Here is a 22,647-nt window from a genome sequence, read left to right on the forward strand (position 1 = left end):
CATTGGGTGATATGAATAAAGACTAGCAAATGCTTTTATCTAAAACTCCATGTACATTTACACTGGGCCTTTCTGTACAAAACTGAAGTAAAAGCAATTGCTAGACTTTATTCATATCACCCAGTATTTTACCACAAAGACGATCATCCTTAGCCAACTATTATTATCCTTATCCATTGTGATGGTCAAAGACCAAATTGTGCGAGTCTGGACCCAAGAGATTGTACATAATATGATTGAAACCTAAGGACTACCATGCCGATCCACCGTTGTGCATATGTCCATCCTACACCTTGAAAGGAGGATACTTGAGGACTGATATTCACATGAAGGACTACATTTATGTGGTTTTTACTATAAGACTTGACTAAGGGGGGGAAGTCTATTAAAATGCAAGGACTCCTTATACTCTCACAGCGAGTGTCAAACTGGTTGGTGGTCAACAACCTGTGATGGGTAAAGTGGTGGACAGTATCCAATCAACAGATTTGAAACGCCATATGGGCTGATATTATGTTCTACATTGAGCAGAGCACTGTTCCATGGAATGAGAAATCCTTCCTGGCAAGATGTTTTAAGGTAATTCTTTTCAAAATCAGAAGGGCTTGGGTACCCAAAGAACTAAAGAGATTGCTCAGAGGAATCCAATCACTTCAAGTGAATCAGGTAATTCAGCAAAATGAACCTGCTTACATCTGAGGGAACCACTACAGCTCTTTCAGCATCAACAGATGGAGAAGACAACAAAAATATCCAATCTCGAAAAACTTTATTTCAGAGAAACAAAACATCATACTTTACAAATGTAGATAGAGCCATTCTAAATGTCATTATTTTGTGTAATATTGCAGATTACTTATCCCCTGTTTCAGTTGCCAGGCTTTTAACGTTATTTCGCAGGTCTGTTCCTTGCGGAGGTTGATATATTTATCAGTTCACAACAACAAAGCGTTGGGATTCACAACAGAGATACTACTCTCAAACTTATACAATTAAGTACAACATATATTTACATACCATTTACTAGCTTTTCCTTATACAATTGAAATGATATCAGAAATTGAAGCTACGTATGGTACTGCTTGAAGCACATAAATGCAAGATCATACAATCAACATCAGATCTGGGTGTGCATCGAAGAGCACACTGCGACTTGCAGCTGTACAGGAACAAATATTTGTTGAAGTGATAAGAATGTTGGTGTCAGATTCAATATCCTAACAAGTCAATGGTGCCCATGTCTGACAGAAACAAGGAACAGGTTCACGTTGTACACACAACATGAACAGTCCAGTCCAATCCATTACAGAACAATGAATTTGTTGCTGATATTCTTTCATTAATTCTTTATAGTCCAGAGATATATTCACGAAGTGTTTAAGATTCTTCATCATCCAATTTGGGCGCCAGGTAGTATCGGATCTTGCCAAGGTGTTCGATATCCTCGATTTCGTATTCAGCAACTGAAAACGAAAAAATCTTGGAAAATTACTTATCAGTCAATTTTTTTGGCTGCAAGCTTTGATCTGCCAGTATGTTGGATCAACCATATCTGAAAAACATACATTAGTGTAATTGCTCAGACAAGATTAGCGTTGGAACAAGTTTTCTTCATCGCTCACTGAGCTCAAAGCGAGCTGGGTCTGTTGTCATCACTGCAACTACATCACAAGAATCATTTCACAAGACACTGAGGAAAACAAGTTCAGGGCATTTGACAACATCTCTGTTGAAACTTATCTTTCGGCGTTATCTCTCTCTAAGAGTGGGCAATGAATCAGGAAATCAACCTGACGACACAGACAACAGAAATATACCTACCCAAAGGAATAGCTGGGGCCAAATTGAGCTTCACGCGAGATGAGAGTGGAGCAGCCTTGGAAAACATGGTGAGGAAGCGCAGGGAGAAGTTGAGGTTGACGGCCTCCTTCATGACAATTTCAACTGCGTCTTTCTCCTTTACATCCATATTGGCCGTCTGCTGGAGGGTGACTTGTCCTGAAATCAAAATGATGTATTTGCTTAGTTCTCAATACCTTTTTACAATTGAATATTCAACTGGATATTATCACAAGAGCTGCAGGAAAAGTTTGTTGCTCAGAAGAAGGTTAGCGTTGGAACAAGTTTTCTTCATCACTCACTGAGCTCAAAGCGAGCTGGGTGTTTGTCATCACTGCAACTAACTTGACCATCAGTTTTTATCCTTGAATCATTCAAGCAATCCAGGAGTTCTTCATCCACTGGCTAGGGTGATCATTGTTCTCAAAGACAATGACTGTGCTATTACCTGTTCCAAGGTCTCCACTGCACGAAAATGTGATTCCATCCTTGGCACATGTGACGATGACGGTGTCCCCAATTTGTGACAGATCTCTGCAGATTCGTCCAAACTCGCCTGATGGCATTTTCACCGTACAGCTGTAGTCTTGATCCTGGAAATTAGATATAGAGTCAGTCTTGGGGGTTTCCCAGTGAGACATGCATCAAAAATCTTTAAAAGCTGCATATGACTGGCCATGTTTATGCTTTATTGTAGGTTTTCATTCACTACTTACTGGAATCCCTAAATGTTCCTGATCCAAATCGATCAATTTCATCTCATACTTGGAAATTTTGGTAATAACTGACTTGTCATCTGAAAATATGAAAATAAACATGTATCAACTCGATCAGTTTGAGATACAACAACAGCATTGTTTGCGAAAGTAAATTACTGGGGCCAAGCACTAAACCCACTTGACTTGCACTTGCAGATACAAAAAATATGGATATCAACCTTTTACAAATGCCGCCCTGTGCACCGGACCAAGTTGACAGCAGCAAATACAGTGAACAAGTTCAAAACACTTCTCATGGTAGGAAAACCTAGATTTTACGAGTTTGTTTGGGCCTAGACCAGTCATGATTATCACCTGGAACAAAGGGTTGTCCTTACCGTCATTTGGTGAAGGAGATTCGAATATCAACATCAACGTGTCGCCACCATTTTCGTCTGCTCTGAATGTGATGGCGTCGTTTGCTCCGGCACATTTCAGAAGTTTTAATAAACTGAAAAGAACATCACAGAAGTTAGTAGATGGTTAGTAATTTGTCCCTACGCTTCTGCTTCATTGCTTGAATGAAGAAGTGTCTTTGTCAAGTTACAACGGTATGGGCGAACTTGCGGATTCCGCCTCTCCTCTAAAAAATAGGGATTTGTCGCTATGAATTGTTAGGCTATACATAAGTAGTGAAACTGAAAAGCTACAAAATCCTTTTACAAATCACCCATCCGCTCGAACTGCACTGGTGCAGCGATCAAATAGATTATTTTGACGAACATTACATTCTTTGGCAGACTAGTCATACGTTACACGCGGAACAATGGGTTGTCACAGTGGCTTCTGCCGTTCAGGCACTATTCGTTGGTTTCGGCCTTCTAACGAGAAATGAGTTTCGACCACCAGGCATATGACAATCCGACACTGCGCATTTTGTTTGTTAGCGCTCTGGTTCGTCGTCGAAACGGTCCAGACCAGATGTTGTATGGCCGATGGGATCAGGTAATCGTGCGAATCAAATTTAAATAGGCTACATAAGAACATGATATTACAGGACGAATCACCCACTACCCCCACCAAGCAAGGCCTGCCGGGCAACGAAAACTTACTTCTCAACTTTTACGCCGAGGGCAATATTTCTATCACATCTGTAGCTGTTGTCTGCAAAACCCTCTTTGTGGAGTTCAAGGTGCACTAAGCAGATATGCGAACTATCCATACCCTGGAGTTTGATTCCATTGGAACTACAGTCAAATATGGCATTTTCTATAATGTCTTTGTTGACTGCCTCAACAATTTTCCTCCACATACTTCCATTCTCTAATTTTGCCTCAAACATGTTTGCAGGTGAATGTCAGCGAGAAATCAATAAACACAGACAAAGAATATTTATCACAGAATCTGACTGATTAATTCGGATGAATATATCGGGTTCGTGAAGGAGGATGATGATAGATAAACAAGAGAAATCGGCACTCGTAATTTTCTGCTGTTGTCAGCTGCTTTCCCGCCAATTGAGTCGCAATAGCGCCAGTTTTGCCAATTAGCCAAACTCGCCCCGGTCCCTAAATTAAAAACGAGCGAAATCAGCGCCTCTAATGTCAAGATGTTCAATTAGCACGTCGGGAAAGTTCGGAGATTTCCGTGACTCCACAAAGTTGAGAGTTCCAACAAATTTAGTCTCATAAAACCCCTTTATTCCACTGTCGTTGTGTACGGAGACAGCGTTTTGTCGCTGTCAGAGTGATATTCAAGTACTGAACCACCTTTCTATTTCTTCCTTTTTACTATTCCTTACCCTGAATTCTTATTTTGGGGCGATTGATTTTGTGATGGATGGGCTGTCTGCAGTCCTGATGATGTAGTAACTACACACTTCGACACTACACTACTAGATCATGATGAGATAGATTAGAGTCAGTGCACATACAATATACATGTAGATGCATAGCCATGGCATAGGCCTACACAATGTCACAAGACAGACCATCTTCCAGTAAACAGACAGTCAGTGCCTAATGACAACGTTGCACAATTATTGTACCGCCACTTCAGTTTTATATGATATCGCCGTTGGCATTTATCGGAATTTACGAACGCACAATCGTCTCACGGCTACCGATACAATATCGTGCAACGTTACACAACTAGAACAGCACTTCTGCAGCACATGGCCTTATTCCAAATTGAAATATGAGGGCCTGGGAGGGGGAACAATGCAGCCTGCTCAGTCTGTCAGTGTCATTGATGATTGTAAATCAAAACACTGTCATTGATCTTGTATCATTAGTGACATCATCTAAGATTGAGTAAGAAAGAAGCCTAGAGTTCAAGAATACCGACCGTAAAGTCAAAAATCTGCATTGACTGTTTGAAGACTGGACATCATCCCATCTAATCACTTCAATTCAAGCTGTATCATCCAATTGGACATTTACAGTGTTATGTGTATACCTTACTTTTTACACTCTTGTCTTAATTTCAGTCTGACAATGGCTTTAGTGCGAGCTGCCATCCGGGGTCTGATAAATAAAGTCCCTCCATCAGGCCCACTGAGAGTTATGAGTCTTCGTACTGGCCAGCCATCAGTGATGCGGCCATTGTTGCAGATCTCTGGGACACAGCTTTACGTCAATAAAGAGGTCATAGATAAACAGCAAAGAAGGTGGAGAAATCGTTATGCAGGATTTGGTCATCGAACAAGACCAGCTTCAAGGAATGCGATTTATTATTTATGTTTTCTAAGTGGTGGGCTTGTTATAACCTATCTCACCAACATGTATGTATTTTTCCTAATTTGTTATCTCCACAAAAATATTAACTTCACTGTGTGTAGGATTTTATCGTACTACACCATGAAACCTTTCATTAGTCTTTTGCGTGAGGCAAATCTGGCTTGATCTTTAGAGATAACACTGTAATAAAAAACGTTATAGCAATCTGGAGTCTATTGGAATTTGCTCATGTTTTGGAATGTGTGTCTATGTTCTCCCCTTGTGTTAACTCATGTCCGTGAATTTATTGATTATGTTTTGCAGCCCACAGTGGCTGGGGAAAAAACTGGAACCCAAAATCAGTAAAGTTGATGCAGCAACTCCTCCTGAGGCCGTGGAAAGTGAGGAAGGAACTGGAGCTGAGGAAGAAAAGAAAAAGAAGCGGAAACGCCCTGGATTCAGAGACAGACGGGTAATAGTGATTTTCAATTACCCATCCCTTTATAAAAAGAACTCTTAAAAGGACTTGTTTAATCTTGGAGAAAGTATAATTCACCCCAAAGAAACGTCTGTACTTAATATATTGACCTCGCTGTGTTCACAGGGTGCAAGGTTTTTAAAATGTATTTTTCCTTCCAGATTATTGAATACGAAAACCGCATCAGATCTTACTCAACCCCTGACAAAATATTCCGGTATTTTGCTACACTCCAAACCAAGATTGGAGGAGAGTGGGAGGTGTTCATGACACCTGAAGATTTTGTACGTTCAATCACTCCCAGTTTGAAACAACCTGAAGGTACGTTTTATAACTTTGTTAAATAGTCCTCGACATGTGTTTCTTCTAGACAGAAATCAAATGGTACAGCAACCCTGTATTTTTTCAGGACAGCTTTTACATTTTCTAATCAGTCCAGATGACGTTACATTCTTATAATTATGTTTAAAAACCTTTTGATTCAAATTGAGAATGTTTCTTTTCTCTCACCAATTTTAGGTCTTGGTCTCGATCAATTCAAGAAGTTTGACCCAAAGGTTAGTCTGCCTTCATTCGAACGTTTCAGAAGTTAGTGAGAAAAAACATTTTCACATTTGTTGAAAGCAATTTTGCTGAATGTAAAGGGTAGCCATAGAAGTGAAAAATAATACGCTCCGTCTCACAGCATGGATAGATGTCTTAAGTTTGCAATAGATATGAGTGTGCCTGGCTGGCTATTTTGATTTTATTTGGAAATTTAGCTGAAGCATGAATGTGATCATGATATCGCAATTAACATCCTCCGGTATGCCATTGGTCATGTATGCTGGCATCATCTATTTTTCTGCGTCTTGAAACTCTTCCCCCCAAAAGCTGCACTTGTCAGCGCAAGTCTTTACAAATCTATGATTTCAAACCTGGATATTTATTCTCACCATTCATCTGGAGTGGCACTATGGGAAAAAGAATTGAGTATGTAGTGCAGGTTCTTATCCTCTTTGCATGACATATGCTGCGTTTTTACAATTCAGGCCATCACGCCCTAATGTCTGTTCTTTCCCTGTGTAATACACGACATATACCTAAAAATCACACAATTTGAGTTCAGAGCTTGAGCCAGCTAACTACCACAACCAGTGTGACTAGTTGGCAAGAGAGTCTTTTGATTGCCCTATTATAAATAAATCCCCATCTGCTGATATCTATCTGGTAAATGGTTCATTCTGTCAACTCTATCCCTGTGTTTAGGATATCATGACGCAGGTAAGAACTAGTTCACAAGTACTAACCCAACTTACAATGTTTGCTTTTGGTTTTAGAATATAATTTTCCTAACAGTTTTAAAAGATTCAAATGCTCTTAGTCTTAACAGACATTTTAGGTTGTTTTGAATTCAATTGGTGTAAGTTTTTTTAAATGTGACAATTTAATACTCGCTGTTGTATTCTAGAAAGTACCTTCAGGTACCTACTTTTTGGCTCTTTTCTCTTTTTGGTGTGCAACTTATTCACTTTATACAGGGTGCAAAAAAATACAAGTGCTTTGTAAACCCAATATTTACAAACTTTGCTAACAAGCCTTCTGGGAGTCCATCATCTAAGATAAAAGTTGACAGGTATTTTTTACACCCTGTACACTGCTGTAGTAGAATTAGGACTGTAGTTCATTCTGCTCTCAGAAAATTACTTGTTTGATGAGCATCTAGGCCTAGCAAGTTAGCTTGGTGGTCTTGATGCCTGGCTGACGCATGAAGGCTTGCGCTGCTTGTTATGTTCATAATGTACATAGTGGTGCATGTCGAAATAGCCTCAAGTGTGTTCATTTGGGCATTCTGGTTGGTCGATTTATACCCATCTGTTCTTTTAAAAGGAGACCCACTGGTAACTTCTTTTTTGTGATGGACTGGACTGTCTGTGGCAGGGTAACGATATTACAAGCATGCACAGTCAATTTTGCCAGACATCCATTCTGTGGGCTGCGGATGTCCATTTAATGTCCACTGCTTGATGTACACTGTACATGTATGTCTGGAATCTACCTCAGTCTGGGATTATGCCTCAGCCAGAACGTATATTATTTGCTAATGCTTGCCTACGTACCTGAAACTTTTTTGGGTTTCTCCAAGAAGTATTCTCACATTCTGATAAAGATGTTTTCTTGCAACTATCTCACTGATGTTCACTCTTATCTACTGGGTTTGGTGAATGTAGTTTAAAGCCGGAAATGTTTGTAGCTGTATTTGTTGCGTTTACAGTTACCCGTTAACATATATGGCCATGAAAAGCTAATTCTACATGTAATTTAAGTTACTATTACATGATTGTCAAAACATGTACCAAAAGATGTGCAAAAGTTAAAAATATTTCCGGTTTTACAATTTATCTTAGTTTTATTAAATCGCTGATGTTAACTCGCTATCTAGGTCTCACCTAATCCTGTCTCATTGCTCACTTAATTGCTGTCTACCTCACTCGGTTAAAAAAACTAATGATGTACATTTGGTTGCTCATTTGTCTATATTGAAATTACATGTAATAGTTCTTGTAAGAAAAACTTGTGTGTTGAATGTAAGGAAATATGGAGAAGGACTCTGGAGTCACTGCCAAAGGCTGCTAATTTACTGAATAACTATGTCAGTAGGGATGGATCAGTTATGGGAAAATAGTCGGTTCTCCCTCGTAAGAGTTCAGCACTTGACAGAGTTGAGCAACATCACGAATATGACATCACACAAACTCAGTCATGACGTCTGACGTAAAACGAAGAAATGTTGATTGTTTCCTGCATCTTGATGCAATGATTTCATGATGTCATGCGCCATTGACCATCGTCCAAGACATTTTGCATTGTGAACTTTTAATTCATTACCAGTTTTGTGATGTAAATTTTATTTTATGACAGTTAATTTTATGTTATTTATTTTCGTTGTCCAAGGATGAACTTGATGATTGGGTAGGTTATCTTACACTTTGCAATTTAGATAGAAAAGTAAGACTTTGGTAGGAATCACCCAAACTCCTGCTAATTGTTAAAGTTTGAACCAATGTGCTTTATGTAATCATTAACATTCCAGCATTCTCCACAACCATTGAAAAGAGGCTTCCCACCCATTTATCCTCTGCCAGAAAAATTTCCCCTGGGACAAGTGGTTGAGTGTGTAAAGCATGACACAGAATTTTGTAATGATACCTTTATCAGATGCCTTTGTACAAAATCTCTTCAATTCGACCTGTAAAGACATATCCAGACAAAACCAATGTGCGGTTTCTTTCTGAAATTTGTGCATGAAACTTTAAAGTTTGCATGTTACTTGGTTTGAGAAGATTCTTTCAAGGGGTGGCATTTTTAACTTTGAATTGTTTGTTTGTAGACTGGGAGTCCATGGAGTAAATTTCCAGCACTGAATACCTGTGTTGGCTTCTCACAACCTATTTGATGTAGTTCACTAATGTCGGAATAGGTTTCAATCTTATAATTTTATCTTATGTCACTTCCCCCAACAATTACATGTATGATTTTAAAATAATTGGCTGAGAAATATATTTCAACCAATAGCTAATACCAATTTTTGCTTGCCAACTAAAAAGGAACAGCAGTGGTATCATCTCTTCTCAAAGATTTTGTGTTCAGCTTTGAGGCATGGAACTGCACTCATTTATATTGTACAAATACCCAGCACAATATTTGATGGGTATGAATATTGTTCAGCTGCCTTGGAGTCCTTTTATCATGCTTTCTATTTTGATTTTCACCTGGTAAAGCTCTCAGGTTCCTATTGGTTAGACAACCCTAAATAGATAGGTAATTCTAACGAATATCCACGTTTAACCAGTAACCACTACCATCTTGGCCTTGGGGATTATTTCCTAACACTTCTATTTTTTGTGTACTTTCAGAAGGAGAAGCTGAGGTGTAAGAATGCTGCAGAAGACAGCATCTTCAACAAATTAGGACAGAGTGGACTGATTTCCTTTTCTGATTACATATTTCTCTTAACGATCCTGTCAAGTAAGTTCCTTGATCAGTTTCATTGCATCTCCCGGCAAGATCATTTTGTAAAAATCTGCTTCCTCCTGATCATATGAAAGAAATCTGAAGCTATCACAATAGCCACATTTCATCCTAAAGTACTGCAGCATAATTTGTTTGGAGTCACCAATATAATTTTGACTACTGCATCTGAATGGCCGAATAGCCACTGGTATAATTAATCAGTGGCACTTTTGGTTGGATTGCCTTTGTGGGACAAAATAGAGTGAAATTTCCTCAATTCGTGTTTCAGCTCCACAGCGGCAGTTTCAGATTGCATTCCGTATGTTCGACTTCAACGGAGATGGCGAGGTAGATCATGAGGAATTTGAGAAGGTGCAAATGATAATTCGATCACAGACCAGTGTGGGTCTACGCCACAGAGACCACTCTACGACAGGAAGTGTTGTGAAAGGTTTCAACTCAGCTCTCACCACCTACTTCTTTGGCACTGATTCGTCAGGAAAACTGACGATTGATAAGTTCCTCGAGTTTCAGGCACAGCTGCAGAAGGATGTCTTGAAGTTAGAGGTAAGTTGAGTGCAACATCATTGAATGGCTTGGATCATACTATCTTCTCCTGGGTTGTGAATGCACCGGACTGCCCCTTGGCTGCAAGGAATTAACTCCATTTCACGTTCTTATGAGTCAACGCTAAATCTATTCAGCCCCAAGGAGCCAAGTCTGGCGAAAAGGTGTGGAAGTGCAATCTGATACCGTCGGCTTTCAATTCATGCTGCTTGATTTGAAAACTGATCTTCAAATTTCTTTCCAGTTTGATCGCTTCGAGCCTGAGGATGGCAAAATCAAAGAGACTGAGTTGGCCGAGGCACTGATCACGTATTCTGGTTTCACTGATGTCAAGAGGACCAAGATGTTGAAGAGAGTCAAGAGAAAGTTTAAGGAAGATCCAAAGGTAACTGCCTCCAGGTCTAAATATTATTTGTTATTTGCATAAGGTTATACTGCCTTTCATCAAAATTTCTACTTGGTTACAGGTATGGCCCTGCAGTTAACCAGGATATCTCTTTGTGTGAAATTCTCGGAGTTTTGATATGGTTGTTTATGGTTAAAATTGACATGGTCTACCATAGAGCAGCGGAGATGATGCATCAATACGTTTGGATATATAACTTCATTTGTATGTTTCTTGGAACTTTCCTAAGTAAATGATGATTATTGTGTTTTCAGGGACTTGACTTTGAGGAGTATCTGAACTTCTTCCGCTTCTTGAAGCACATCAATGATGTGGACACGGCCCTTACTTTCTATCACGTGGCTGGAGCTTCTATCGACCAGGGTAAATATCCAGTGATTCCAACTTCACCCCTCAGAAAAGTTGTCTATGAAATTGGATGCAAATGTACATTTAAATGGTCTGAAAAATGAATGTATGATACCAATTGCAGTCTGCAGTTTATTAAACCCTTTGTAATCTTATTTTTCAGCCACACTAAAACATGTAGCGAAGACCGTGGCTCACATCACGTTGAGTGACCATGTTGTTGATGTTGTCTTCACTCTCTTTGATGAAAATGGTAAGTCATACATTTGTAATTTGATTCGACATCATATAAATATTGCATATATATTACATGCCAAATGTGGCCCCAATGGGATGCAATGTCATCCGAAGCTTTGCAAGTGTTTCATTTTCACAAATTTCGTATTTGGGTTCATCATTAGAATATCAACCGCTTCACTGCCTTCTAACATCCCAGTAATTGCCCGTGCCAAATGCATTACGAGATAATTGAAAGTGTCTGAAATGCCCTAATCACTTTACCATTACAGAGGACGGTGAGCTGAGTAACAAGGAGTTTGTTTCGGTGATGAAGCACAGATTGATGCGAGGCCTGGAGAAACCAAAGGACACTGGTTTGTGGAAGCTTGTCGGTGCAATGTGGAAGTGTGCAAAATCTCAGACTCCAACATTTTCGGAATCGTAGTCTCATTGGCAGTGTTACAAAACATAACTGAAAATCAAATTTAATATAGTGCACGGTATTGGATGGTGAATACATGTTCCACAATAATGAATTTGATTAAAATTATTCCTAAGAAAGGTACATAGACTAAAAAGTTGCATTGAATCTGAGCAGCTTGGGGAATCTATTTTCATTCAACTAATGCCTGTATCTGAATACTCGAGGTGTCTTTTCAAACTATGACATTTCTAGTTCTTGGTTGGTGCCGTTTATATATGTTCTAGGCAAATCAAAATGGTCATGGGGTTTTATTATTGAATAACCAATTTACAGTGAACCTGTGTTATATTCAGGTACACAATGATGGATTAGGGGACTTATTTTGACTTCATACCACTCATATTGACTTACAATACATGTAAGTACCATTTAACATATCAAAATTTAAAATGCCTATCGGTGTCAGACAGAAAATCTATGATCTAACAGAATAATCTAATGTGGGTAAAATATACTTATGGTATTTAGAAATTTCTTTAGAAATTTAATAAACGGACTTGAATTATTTCTGTGTATGATTATGTTACCAGTACAAGAAGTAAATGAAAACTGATCCAAACACTAGCAAATAAGTTCGACTCTTTCATACTCGCTTCAGATGAAATTATGGTAGGTCGAATCATTATGTAAAACCTTCCTTTTGTGATATGAGTAGAAATGTACACTATTATGTATAGATATTATGACTGTGATCACAATCATGCTTTAAGCTACTTTAGACTAGTACTTGCTTGAGGAAGATGCGAAGCATAATTACCTTATTTCAGGTGTGGGGGTTCTGATACTCCTCCTACAATTGTTTGGATTGAAGGCAGTCAAACTCTAGGGTAGTGAGTCCATAAGATGCTTTGCCATGGTCTTGTTCCCTACTTATCTGATGGTCCAGTGAGTTTTGATTTTCTCCTCGATTCTGTTCTCTCGATTTATATCTATTTTTTGTATGATGTCAGTCATATAATTTATTGTAAGTTGGGTGATGAAAATGCAGATCAGCTGAGGAATTTGAAGTTGATTTGGATATAGTGATACTAATGCTGATCATTGTAAATACTTGTATAGCTGACAAATATGTCCTATGCTTTACACTTTTGAGATAAAGTGTGTTGTTGTGTACAGTATGTACAGTACAGTAGTGAGGGTAGCGAAAAGGTTGTGAAGGTGTTAACAAATTGATAAAAATTCCATAAGCTTCAGTTAAAATTTTCCCAATTTCGGTGTTGTGATATTGAGAGAATGTTTAGGTTATCATATTTCTAAGAGTAAGACTTTCGCTTTGAAAAATGTAACATGTACTGGTAGGTGGTAAAATTCTTTTGTATAACATTCAGTATATTAGTATAACACGTTTCAGGCAGTTTACTTGTGTCATGACCTGGGTGAATGGTGAACCAGAGCTGAAGCAATGTTCAATTTTGCATGATTGCATGCATCACTTGACCTTGTATGTTAAGATGTGTTGAGAAAACTGTGGAGTATCACATAGTTGTAAGGATTGCTGTAAATAGGCCTATGTATAGCTTATTATCTTTTCTATGAGTTAAGTCTATTTTGTCTGTTGTTAATATTGTTCCCCTTGGTCAAATTATGAAGTAGTAACTGGATGAGCCAGTGCCACATTTTTATATCTATCCCAATATATATGATTTGTTGCTTCGAGAGATGATATAGTTTATGTCCCATGGAAGTGCATAAAAAATCTCTCAATTGTTAAGTAGAGTAGAGTAGGCTTCTTTTTCTCTTATAATTTCGATATGTCCTCTATACCTACTGCAATAATCTCCATTTGCAAACTGCGAAGTATATAACTTTGTGGGTTAGCAAATGACCTGTAATAATCCTTTCGTTGCACTTACATAACAATTTCAGCAAAAATGTATAAGAACCTACTACATTACTCCCTGATTTTCGAATATGAGATGCAGTGCACGTTTTTCGATATGAAGTGTTGTTATACTTCAGATTTTCACGTGTATTTGCCAAGATAATTTGTGGTAGGTGGGAAGGTCATGCTCACATGAAAACAGTACAAAATGAGGTGAGATGTTGTAAGAGCACTGTATTAAAAAAGTAACATTTTCATGGAAAATCTCTTATTTTGCTTGTTATTTATAAGAGTAAATCGACAATATCAAGGCTTCTAGGATTTTTGATAGTCTTCTTCATGAGCAATGTACTTAAATAGTTAAATAAAAGTAATTTATTATTGAATTTGAGTGTTTCCTGATTTGTTTCTTTAGTTTTCTTGCAAATTCTTCTCGGCATTGAACGGAGTGATCAACCACTTGAATATCACGAGATCTTGCAGTGAGGTGCGTGGTTTACTCGGCTGGTGTGGTGGAATTGTGGTGAAATTGTGCTGCCCCACACCTTATACAGAATCTACACTTTTTTGCTTTGGTTTGATTGTTGACAGTGTACTTGTGTATACAGTCCCCCCTCGTGACCGAGTATGGCATAGAGTTCTTCCATGGTATTCACTCAAGCCGTCAAGTGTCTACATGCACAAGGTGAAAATAATTTGGCAGATGTCTATAAAGTGGACAGCATTTCTCTTCAAATGGCCTAAATGGTGAACAATGCTGAGCGTTCTAAAACAGTGATGTCACCTTTGTAACGGCGAACAACCCTCCATTTGGCCGAATCCCCCATTACTCAAGGCTATAGACATACCCCGAACCAGAAAGATTTGCTGGTCATAGCCAAACTGAACCCTGGCACCAGGACCATCACAAATTGGGAGACAAACTCATTACATCATCTCTCCAAATACGTGTCGCTATTACCCACGTCTGGACGTCTCAGGAAGGATCACCAGCCTAACACAGGAAGGTCATACAACATCTGTTGTCAAAGTAACAATGTCATTTATTGCATCCAATGTAAAAAAATGTAACAGACAGTATGTGAAAAAAACAAAATTTGTCTACAACATCACCAAGGGCAATCAAGCTGAGATCATTGGTCATCACTTTGGGACCTACCAGATCACAATGGACTACAGGATGTACTCATCTTCGTCCTTGAATTCATCCATTCCGCCCTAGATGCAGATAACTCAAAGAACATAAGATCGCGAAAGAGTCCACATGGGTCCATCGACTGCGCACTATGTCACTGCTCAGTCTCAACATCAAGGACAACAAGTCCTGGTATGCACAGTGTTGTCATATTGGAACAACTGATTTTGTGTATCAGTTACAGACTGGATTACAGGCTTTATAGAACCATCTTTACATCTGGAGAGGTGATAGGCACTCTGCATTCTTCAGGCAAAAAACACTTGCACGTCCCGAAGGTGTACATGCCGATCCACCGTCATTGTTCATATAAACATCCATCACCGACGATGATCCGCTGTCAGAAGAGCTGTTACTTTATCGGTAGTCTCCCTGCAATCCCTTCCTTTCCCACTAACATTACACTCGTGGTTGTCGCACGAGACACGGACCGAAAGCCATCATATTGAAGACCAGGTGTTCAATGAGTTACGGTTCCAGGGATGCTGACCTGACCCAAAAGCACAGTGCATGTTGTATACAAGAAGGGTAACCTGATCCTGAGGTTGGCCTGTCATTCAATTACTTTGTGCCGAGCAATTTGATTGGCCACCCGTTTATGATGGTGCGTCAAACAGATTTCCTGGCCCTTTGCATCGGCGGTGAAAAGAGGAGACTTTAGGACCGATATTCACTGCCGATAAGTTGGCTCGACAAAAGACTTAAGAAATAAACGAATTTCACATAAAAATGACTTTATTTGATGACAACGCCTTACAACGCATTGAATGACATGGGATGAAAAAATTTAATGACATCTTTTAAAGAAGTGATAAATTCTACCAAATGACTTGATGTGCAGCAACTCAACAGAGGTTATTAACTCAGTGGTTTTCTAGAATCCACTTGGATTCAAACCTGGTTTCACGAATGAACAGTTATAGTGTTATTCGACAAGGAATGGACATAAATGCACAGATGACAACATTTGTGAAGAACATTTTCCAGATCAATTCATGAAAAGTTCACTGACAGCTTAGCGCATGTACATTTAGTTTCTGTACATAACAAATACTCGAGCTGACAAATGAGAAAATTTGTCAGTTTAATCTATGTACACGTAACAAATCTGACCTATTTCCCACAGTATTAAACCAAATGTTGCTCACAACATAACTACATTTTCTAAGGATAAACTAGTGGAAATGAGTTTCTTAATTTGTTTCAAAGATGACAACATAAGCACAAAACAATATGCAATAGGTGCATTTGAAATCATTTCCAGTGACAGTTTTGTCACAAAATTACAAAACTATAAGAAGTCACAAAAGTTTGAATGAAATCATGGGCTATATACATAAGGGAAAAGTCTATGTGCGAGATATTCCTTCAGTCAAAACTGAGAGACACGCAAATCCTTCTCTGAAGGTGTGTTTCTTTGTAACTACTTGACATCCAGATATAATGTGAAGGGAAAATCGCTGATCAACTCAAACAATCTCATTAAAATGATATCATGGATTTATATGATATGGCAGATTTACAGTTTCTGAAATACTGTACACATCGGCAACGAGTAAGATGCCAAAAATGCACTAGCGAAGGCAATTGAGAGACCAACGAGATAGTCCATAAACAGTTACAACCAAACACAACCTTGTACATCAATTATTAAAGCCGATAGGTGTTTTCCTACGAGAACGGCGTATAGTTGTTTCCTCCCATGTTCATGCTGCTACCTCCACTTCCAAATCCCAATCTGCTGCTGCTCATACTGCCCATGCCCCCCATACCACTGCCTCCTGACATGCCACTACCGAAGTAATTGCCTGAAAAGAAAGTTAGGAAAATATAAACAAAGCTGTAAATATTACCACAGCAATGACTGTCATAGACAAAGGAACAAACCACTCCTGAAATCTTATAGGGAAAGACAAATTTAGGCACATATTCATACATGAATATCGGTGACTTTAAAATGATGTCGTCAACTACATATGTAGGCACTGCCGAACTGGATTTTAAGACAATGTGTGAAAGTGAAAGTCTTTGATTATAAGAACACAAGACAGGACCAAATTAGATTATATGTTCACCCATCACAGCAAACAAAAGAGTCATGATGACCTACCAGAGTTTCCATAGCCACTGCCACTGCCACCACTTCCCATACTGTTGTTGCCGTATCCACCGCCACCTCCACTGCCCATCATGTCACTGTCCATGTTACCACCACTGAAGTCGCAGCCCGGTTGTGAATGCAGGAAAAGCTCAATGTAACGATCACCTGAAAAATATAGTGTCATTGTTTTGTAGAAGAAAATTATGTCCCATTTAAATAAAGCTTGAGGCGTTTTAGAATGGAAATTGCACTGTCCATGTTGGTTTTCTCACCAAAGAGCACCAGCCTTCTCAGCGCGAGAAAGGCCAATGACGAAAGAAGTGTGGCCTTTTTTACAGTAAGCTCCATGTCCAGGCCGGTTTAAGACCATGGAACAGTATTAAACAGGGGCAACGTTACTGGAGTGCACTTGTCTACTCACTCATCATTTGTCTGTCTCGTGTGAAAGCCATCTTGGCATCTTCATGACAACTGAACTCGACATCAGCTTCTCCTGTGGCTTGTCGGTTGGGCTTCAAGTGAATCTCAACATGCACTGGTTGAACACCGCTGAAAAACTGCAATGGAAGACCAAATCAAGATATCAATTTCAGTCCTATTGGGCAGACAATGCAGCATGAAGTTGATTAAGTATCCACACGACAGATGTGCACACATATTTCTCTCTATGAGGCCACTGCCAAATTTCAATAGTCTATTTCAGATCATTTGTGCAAAGCAACACAATACTGACATCACATCACTTCCACTTACATCATGAATATCCTTTTCAGTTGCTGTGTATGGTAGACCTCTCATGTGTACATGGTGACCTGTACAGCTCTGGTACTGCCATCCTGGTGAACCACGGTTGACTGATCCACCACCACCACTTCCACTGCCTGAACGGCCCATACCCATTCCCATTCCCATACGACTTTGGTTACCATATCCACTACTACGGTTCATCATGCCACCACTGTATCCACCGCCTCCGCCACCACCACGGCGGGATCCCATACCATAGCTGCCATCGCCCATTCCATACCCATCATAGTCATATTCGTCGTCATAGTAACCTGAAACATTTGAAATGCAAGAATTGGGAGGCTACTTCAGGTTGGAGATGCTTGAACTTTAAAATAGCTGTAGAGCTGTAAGTGAAAGGTCCACATTCTTAAAATATTATTGCAAGCAATCAGACGGCACTTAACCTAATGTGCAGTTTCGAAAGCAAAATGGACATCACGATACCTGTACCTTTTATTTTTCATTGCTCAACATATGGCTGAAGGGCATGACACCAAGGTTCCGCACTATGATACAGAACTTGGATAAACATGATATTTCCACTCAGGCTATGGAGATCAACCAGGGGAAAGCATAAAACTACAGTTCTTAAAATTTACCATTGTCAGAGAAGTCTCTATAGGGCTTCATTCCCATTCGCCCTCCTCTTCCAGGTCTCCCCATCATGCCACCGCCCATTCTCATATCCATACGATCATAAGGACCAGGTCGATTAGGGAAAGGTCTCATGCCCTGCATTCTCTGCTGCTGAGTCACCTGTGCCAACTCTTCCTCAGAGCTCTTGAATACCTCAACGTACCTAAAACAAACATCAGCAGGTCATACGAGGTATCTTCCATCTGAAATATGTGGCAACTTTTCAAGGAGTATACAACAAGAAGTAATCCATACATGGATGACCCTTCATTCATGATGGATTCAATCATGCACGTTGTAAACCATGAGAAGAGTTGGACACATATTTCAAACATATTTAACAGCTGGACAATGCACAAAATTCACTGGTGCTGATCATATCACCCACAGTCACAAAAATACATTTTGTGTACCTGCAACTGCTGTTATAGTATTTGTTAACTACGTTCTGCACAGAACATACACAGGCACTTCTTTTATCTGAGGGGAGATGTATTGAATTTGTAACCAGCTAGACATTATTCGAAGAACATTTTTGAACTGCAGGGCAATGCATTTTATCCAAAAATTGAACAATTATAAAAAATGTAAGTCTCTCGTAAAGATTCCCAGGTAACTAAAACTGATGAAATACAAGTAACAAATGGTGACATGGCAAGCTGTTCTCGGAATAAACCCCCAGGTGGCCGATAACTGCATTTCACAATCGATTTAACATGATTGGTAAACCACAAATTTATTCCTTTTGGTTGTGTTGTTTCCAGGAATTTAGAAGCCGATTTATCCACACCTGGCCGAATAAGAAAACAGATAGGATAGAAAAAGGAGAAATCTAGGACCAGAGCTGAATTTTTGTAAATTAATGTTGTAAATGATCTTGAACTCTTTATCTGGAATAAAAATAACCCCCATGCCCTCAATTAATGGGATTTGCAACTGTCCTGTATGTAACGTGGGTGAGCTCTGGCCAGACAGGTTTTATTGAAAAGGGTCCCAATTGAAAAAGCATGCATCCTGAACCATGGAGCCTGGATCTAGGTCTATGAATGATAGCGAGGAATTTCTTAGGATAAAACCTCCCACCCTTGGCATTATTACAAGAACAGAACCACATCAAGTTATCAATGGAACTGAAACATCTCTGGGAACATTCCCACCTAGCGCTAACTTTTTGTGCTACAAGCTGGTCTAGACACCCTTCCGAGATGGAAAATAAACAGCACTGTTTATTGAGAAGGCATCTGATCAGTCAAAATATAACAGACAAATGCGTGATACTGGTCCCAATTTGACCTTTTCTGTAACCAGCTGACAATACGATACAATATGCAAAGGAGCAGCACAAAAAGTTACTGAAGAGCAAAGTATCATAATGTAAAGGAGAAATGCAGCAAACCAGTCCCGCTGGCCCAGTCCTCAGTCCCACCTTGGCCCCATATAAGCCCTGTCCTTCTTCAATGCCTGTTCTGCGATTTCAGGTGATTTAAACTGTACAAAGGCCGACCCACTGTGACGCCCCTTTTGGTCAAACTTCCCTCCGTCCCGCCGATCATCTAACTTTTTTACGAAAGTTATCCCTTTAGGTTTGATCTCCAACCCTATAAACCCAAGCCAATAAGAAAAAACATCAATACAAGTCATCAATGAACAATTTCTGAAAATGAAAACATTCATCATCATCATGTTACATACCTAATTTTGAAAAAATATAGATCATACGGAAAATAGATATCTCGTTGTATTTGTATACAAGTGACCACAAAGGTTCAACTTCATGGAAAATGGACGATTCCTAGTATAGACATGAAAAGGAAGTAGATAAGTGTTGCAGATTTGCTCATTGTAAAACTGACAATCTATCTTTACAAATGCGCACAAAGTCCTTGAGATCTCAATATTCGATTGTGTTTGAAAAATTATCCACCAGAATTCTTTAATGACAGTTACCCGAGAAGAAGTGAGCAACTTCCTCCTTGGTGGCTTCAAATGGCAACCCTCGTAACCTGACAACAGCATCGCCATCGTTACAGGCAGGAGCACCAGAGCGCTTCATTACCCAATCCATCTCATGTGTAGTGGCGGGGAATACTGAAAGGGAACAATAAAGCTTATATTGATAGAAAGATCATTCGGATTTTCAACTGAATCAAATACAACTGATTAGATCTATTCGGGTAGAAACTTTTTTTTGGTTATCATGAGTGTTATTTTAAATGCGACATCTTTTTAGGTCTCCTTTGCACTTCAGACCATTTCTTTCTACAAAATGGCTAGACACTGTGTTCAGCCAAACTGCTAATCTTTGTCAGGGGCCAAAGCAAACTTGTTGAAAGTCTTGCATATATCGTACCTTCAATATATCTTTTTCCCATGTGTTTGTTGTGTTTTTCTTTGGCCTTCGTCAAATCATCAGGTGATGACATGTTAACGTAAGCCTCACCACTAGGTCGACCCTCACGATTAGTCATCAAATGGATACCGTCTTCACCTCCCTCAATCTCACAGTCTGAAAGGATAAATGATTATGCTTACACCAAGTCAGTACAAACTACGAGAACAATGCATTCTTCATTGTATTTATTCAAGGATTGAGAACCAAGTTTTCACGTTATAACATGGAAAATTTGGGCATTTTCATCAAGATTTTGTTCACAGAAACAAACTCATTAATTTGTTTGTCATTCACTTTCACCTCATGCCAAAGACTTCATGCAATATCCTATTCCTACCTGGGAAAAATTCAATGATGTCAGCTTTTGAAGCGTTCCACGGTAACCCTCTGAGCCTGACGATGGTTGGGCTATCAGAGTCCATTCCTTCTTCTTTCATGTCAGACATCTCGTTATTGGTGCTGCAAAAACCTGTAAGAGAAAATATCATGATTACAATGGATACAACAGCACCCACAAAGAAAAGGTATATACAACTGACTGTCAGTCAAAAAACTATTAAATTACCTCCAGTGACTTGTCAACTAATTTCAACCATTGTTTTAATGTGATTTCTTAACACCCGATTGCAAAAAAGACATTTATCAATACCATTACAAAACCGCTTACAACAGCCATTGAAATTCTTCCAAAGGTTTCAACCTGGATTTATTTTTAGGGGGAGGGAGAAAACAAAACTTCCAAATTTGCTCACAGTTACCTCGTAAAAAGAGCTGGCAACAGCAATTTCTGCTGGCAAGAGAAGAAGAATCTACTAGAAGCAAGCTGAACTGGCGATTTCCAGATGTTCCTCAAGGACAGCCGCAGCAGAGCAGCAACAACCATAGATGTTTGTTTAGAAGACTAGCCTAGAAAACCAAATAAGCAAATTTTTAATTTGTCAAGCCAGGAGGAGGCACTCATCCACTTCGTATACATGTATGCCTAGGGGAAGGGCATAGTTCCTTCTATCTAACAATACCAACTTGCATTTCATATTGATCAAAACTAGGCCTACGGCATCTTTCAGACTATCTTGACCCTCAAGCCTTGGATCCACTCCGCCGACCCGGACTCCATTGAGGGAAGGTAACGGACTGATTAACTCATCACAGTCAGTCATGGACAGTTTTCCGCATCTTCTCTCGTCTCAAAACTCCTTCGATTTAAGTTTTCACTCCCTCCAGCCCTACAACATAACAGTATCACTACCCTGCCTACTGCAGACTGGCTGCAGTACGAGAACCCACACGGCGAAGCCGAAGCGGAGCTCCACAGGCAAAAACTCTGTGGCCGACCAAGACCCAAATCAACAGGCTCGGAAAACCCTTACTTCATACACACTCTCTTCATTCAAATGTTCATCAAATTATTGCTTGGGCTAAACTTTAGAATCCCCGATCAGAAATGACGTAGTTTGATCGCATTCAACTATAAATCCATTGAACAGTACAGTGGTGCTTGGTTAGTCAACCGATGACCTTTTTTTGGGGTGTGATCGGGGATTCTAAACTCGTTCCTATTGCTTGAACAGTCCCTCACTCCAAAGGGTCTACATAGATGCCTATTATCTGCAAAAAGGTTATGGTAAGTACTGCACATGCGCAGAACCGGAAAAGTTAGCCACGGGTGAAAATCACAAAAAACACAAGACAATAATACAGGATTTTACACTTTATTATTATTTATTCCATGAGATGTACACAATATGCAATGTCTTTAGGGTTTGTTTGATGTAGAAAATGCAATAAAGTACTCACTAGGTTGGTGGATTTGCCACAAAAAATGCTTTTATTCGTACAGTACGTCGAAAATTATGAGAAATGGCGTCTCGTGCACAAAGGATTCGGCATTGATCGGCTTTTTCCGGAATGCAGTAAAAGAAAAAAACAAGAATATTGAGAGCTGTGAACTAAAAAAACCAAA

General features: G+C 39.4%; 3 protein-coding genes across 8 annotated transcripts; 1 reads left to right on the top strand and 2 right to left on the bottom strand.

The window, feature by feature from the left end:
* Positions 1-752: 752 nt before the first annotated feature.
* LOC135494755 (proliferating cell nuclear antigen-like) lies at positions 753-4,078 on the bottom strand. The gene is made up of 6 exons (XM_064783052.1): positions 3,650-4,078; positions 2,936-3,048; positions 2,556-2,635; positions 2,288-2,432; positions 1,822-1,998; positions 753-1,463 (listed from the first exon to the last, which is right to left on the bottom strand). Exons 1-6 carry the CDS (start codon positions 3,877-3,879, stop codon positions 1,378-1,380), a joined length of 831 nt encoding a protein of 276 aa, XP_064639122.1. The 5' UTR covers positions 3,880-4,078; the 3' UTR covers positions 753-1,377.
* Positions 4,079-4,173: 95 nt separating this feature from the next.
* LOC135490727 (calcium uptake protein 1, mitochondrial-like) lies at positions 4,174-13,957 on the top strand. Of its 4 annotated transcripts, XM_064776135.1 has the most exons (13): positions 4,174-4,294; positions 5,026-5,319; positions 5,579-5,726; positions 5,894-6,053; positions 6,252-6,289; positions 6,981-6,995; positions 8,667-8,684; positions 9,629-9,740; positions 10,015-10,292; positions 10,537-10,677; positions 10,953-11,061; positions 11,210-11,299; positions 11,556-13,957. In XM_064776135.1, exons 2-13 carry the CDS (start codon positions 5,033-5,035, stop codon positions 11,708-11,710), a joined length of 1,551 nt encoding a protein of 516 aa, XP_064632205.1. In that variant the 5' UTR covers positions 4,174-4,294; positions 5,026-5,032; the 3' UTR covers positions 11,711-13,957. The 4 variants fall into 4 exon arrangements, with proteins under 4 accessions (XP_064632205.1, XP_064632223.1, XP_064632214.1 ...); XM_064776153.1 differs by lacking the exon at positions 8,667-8,684; XM_064776144.1 differs by lacking the exon at positions 6,981-6,995.
* Positions 13,958-15,483: 1,526 nt separating this feature from the next.
* LOC135490740 (heterogeneous nuclear ribonucleoprotein H3-like) lies at positions 15,484-22,572 on the bottom strand. 3 transcript variants are annotated; one of them, XM_064776185.1, is made up of 11 exons: positions 22,482-22,572; positions 21,443-21,590; positions 21,022-21,153; positions 20,643-20,798; positions 20,240-20,380; positions 19,719-19,890; positions 18,256-18,455; positions 17,621-17,925; positions 17,289-17,424; positions 16,877-17,032; positions 15,484-16,574 (listed from the first exon to the last, which is right to left on the bottom strand). In XM_064776185.1, the coding sequence occupies exons 3-11, from the start codon at positions 21,128-21,130 to the stop codon at positions 16,438-16,440; spliced, it is 1,512 nt and encodes a 503-aa protein (XP_064632255.1). In that variant the 5' UTR covers positions 21,131-21,153; positions 21,443-21,590; positions 22,482-22,572; the 3' UTR covers positions 15,484-16,437. The 3 variants fall into 3 exon arrangements, with proteins under 3 accessions (XP_064632255.1, XP_064632246.1, XP_064632265.1); XM_064776176.1 differs by having other exon boundaries at positions 21,022-21,150; positions 21,441-21,590; XM_064776195.1 differs by lacking the exon at positions 21,443-21,590 and having other exon boundaries at positions 22,482-22,561.
* Positions 22,573-22,647: the final 75 nt, after the last annotated feature.

Source organism: Lineus longissimus, chromosome 1, assembly GCF_910592395.1.
Source record: "Lineus longissimus chromosome 1, tnLinLong1.2, whole genome shotgun sequence".
Lineage (NCBI taxonomy): Eukaryota > Metazoa > Nemertea > Pilidiophora > Heteronemertea > Lineidae > Lineus > Lineus longissimus.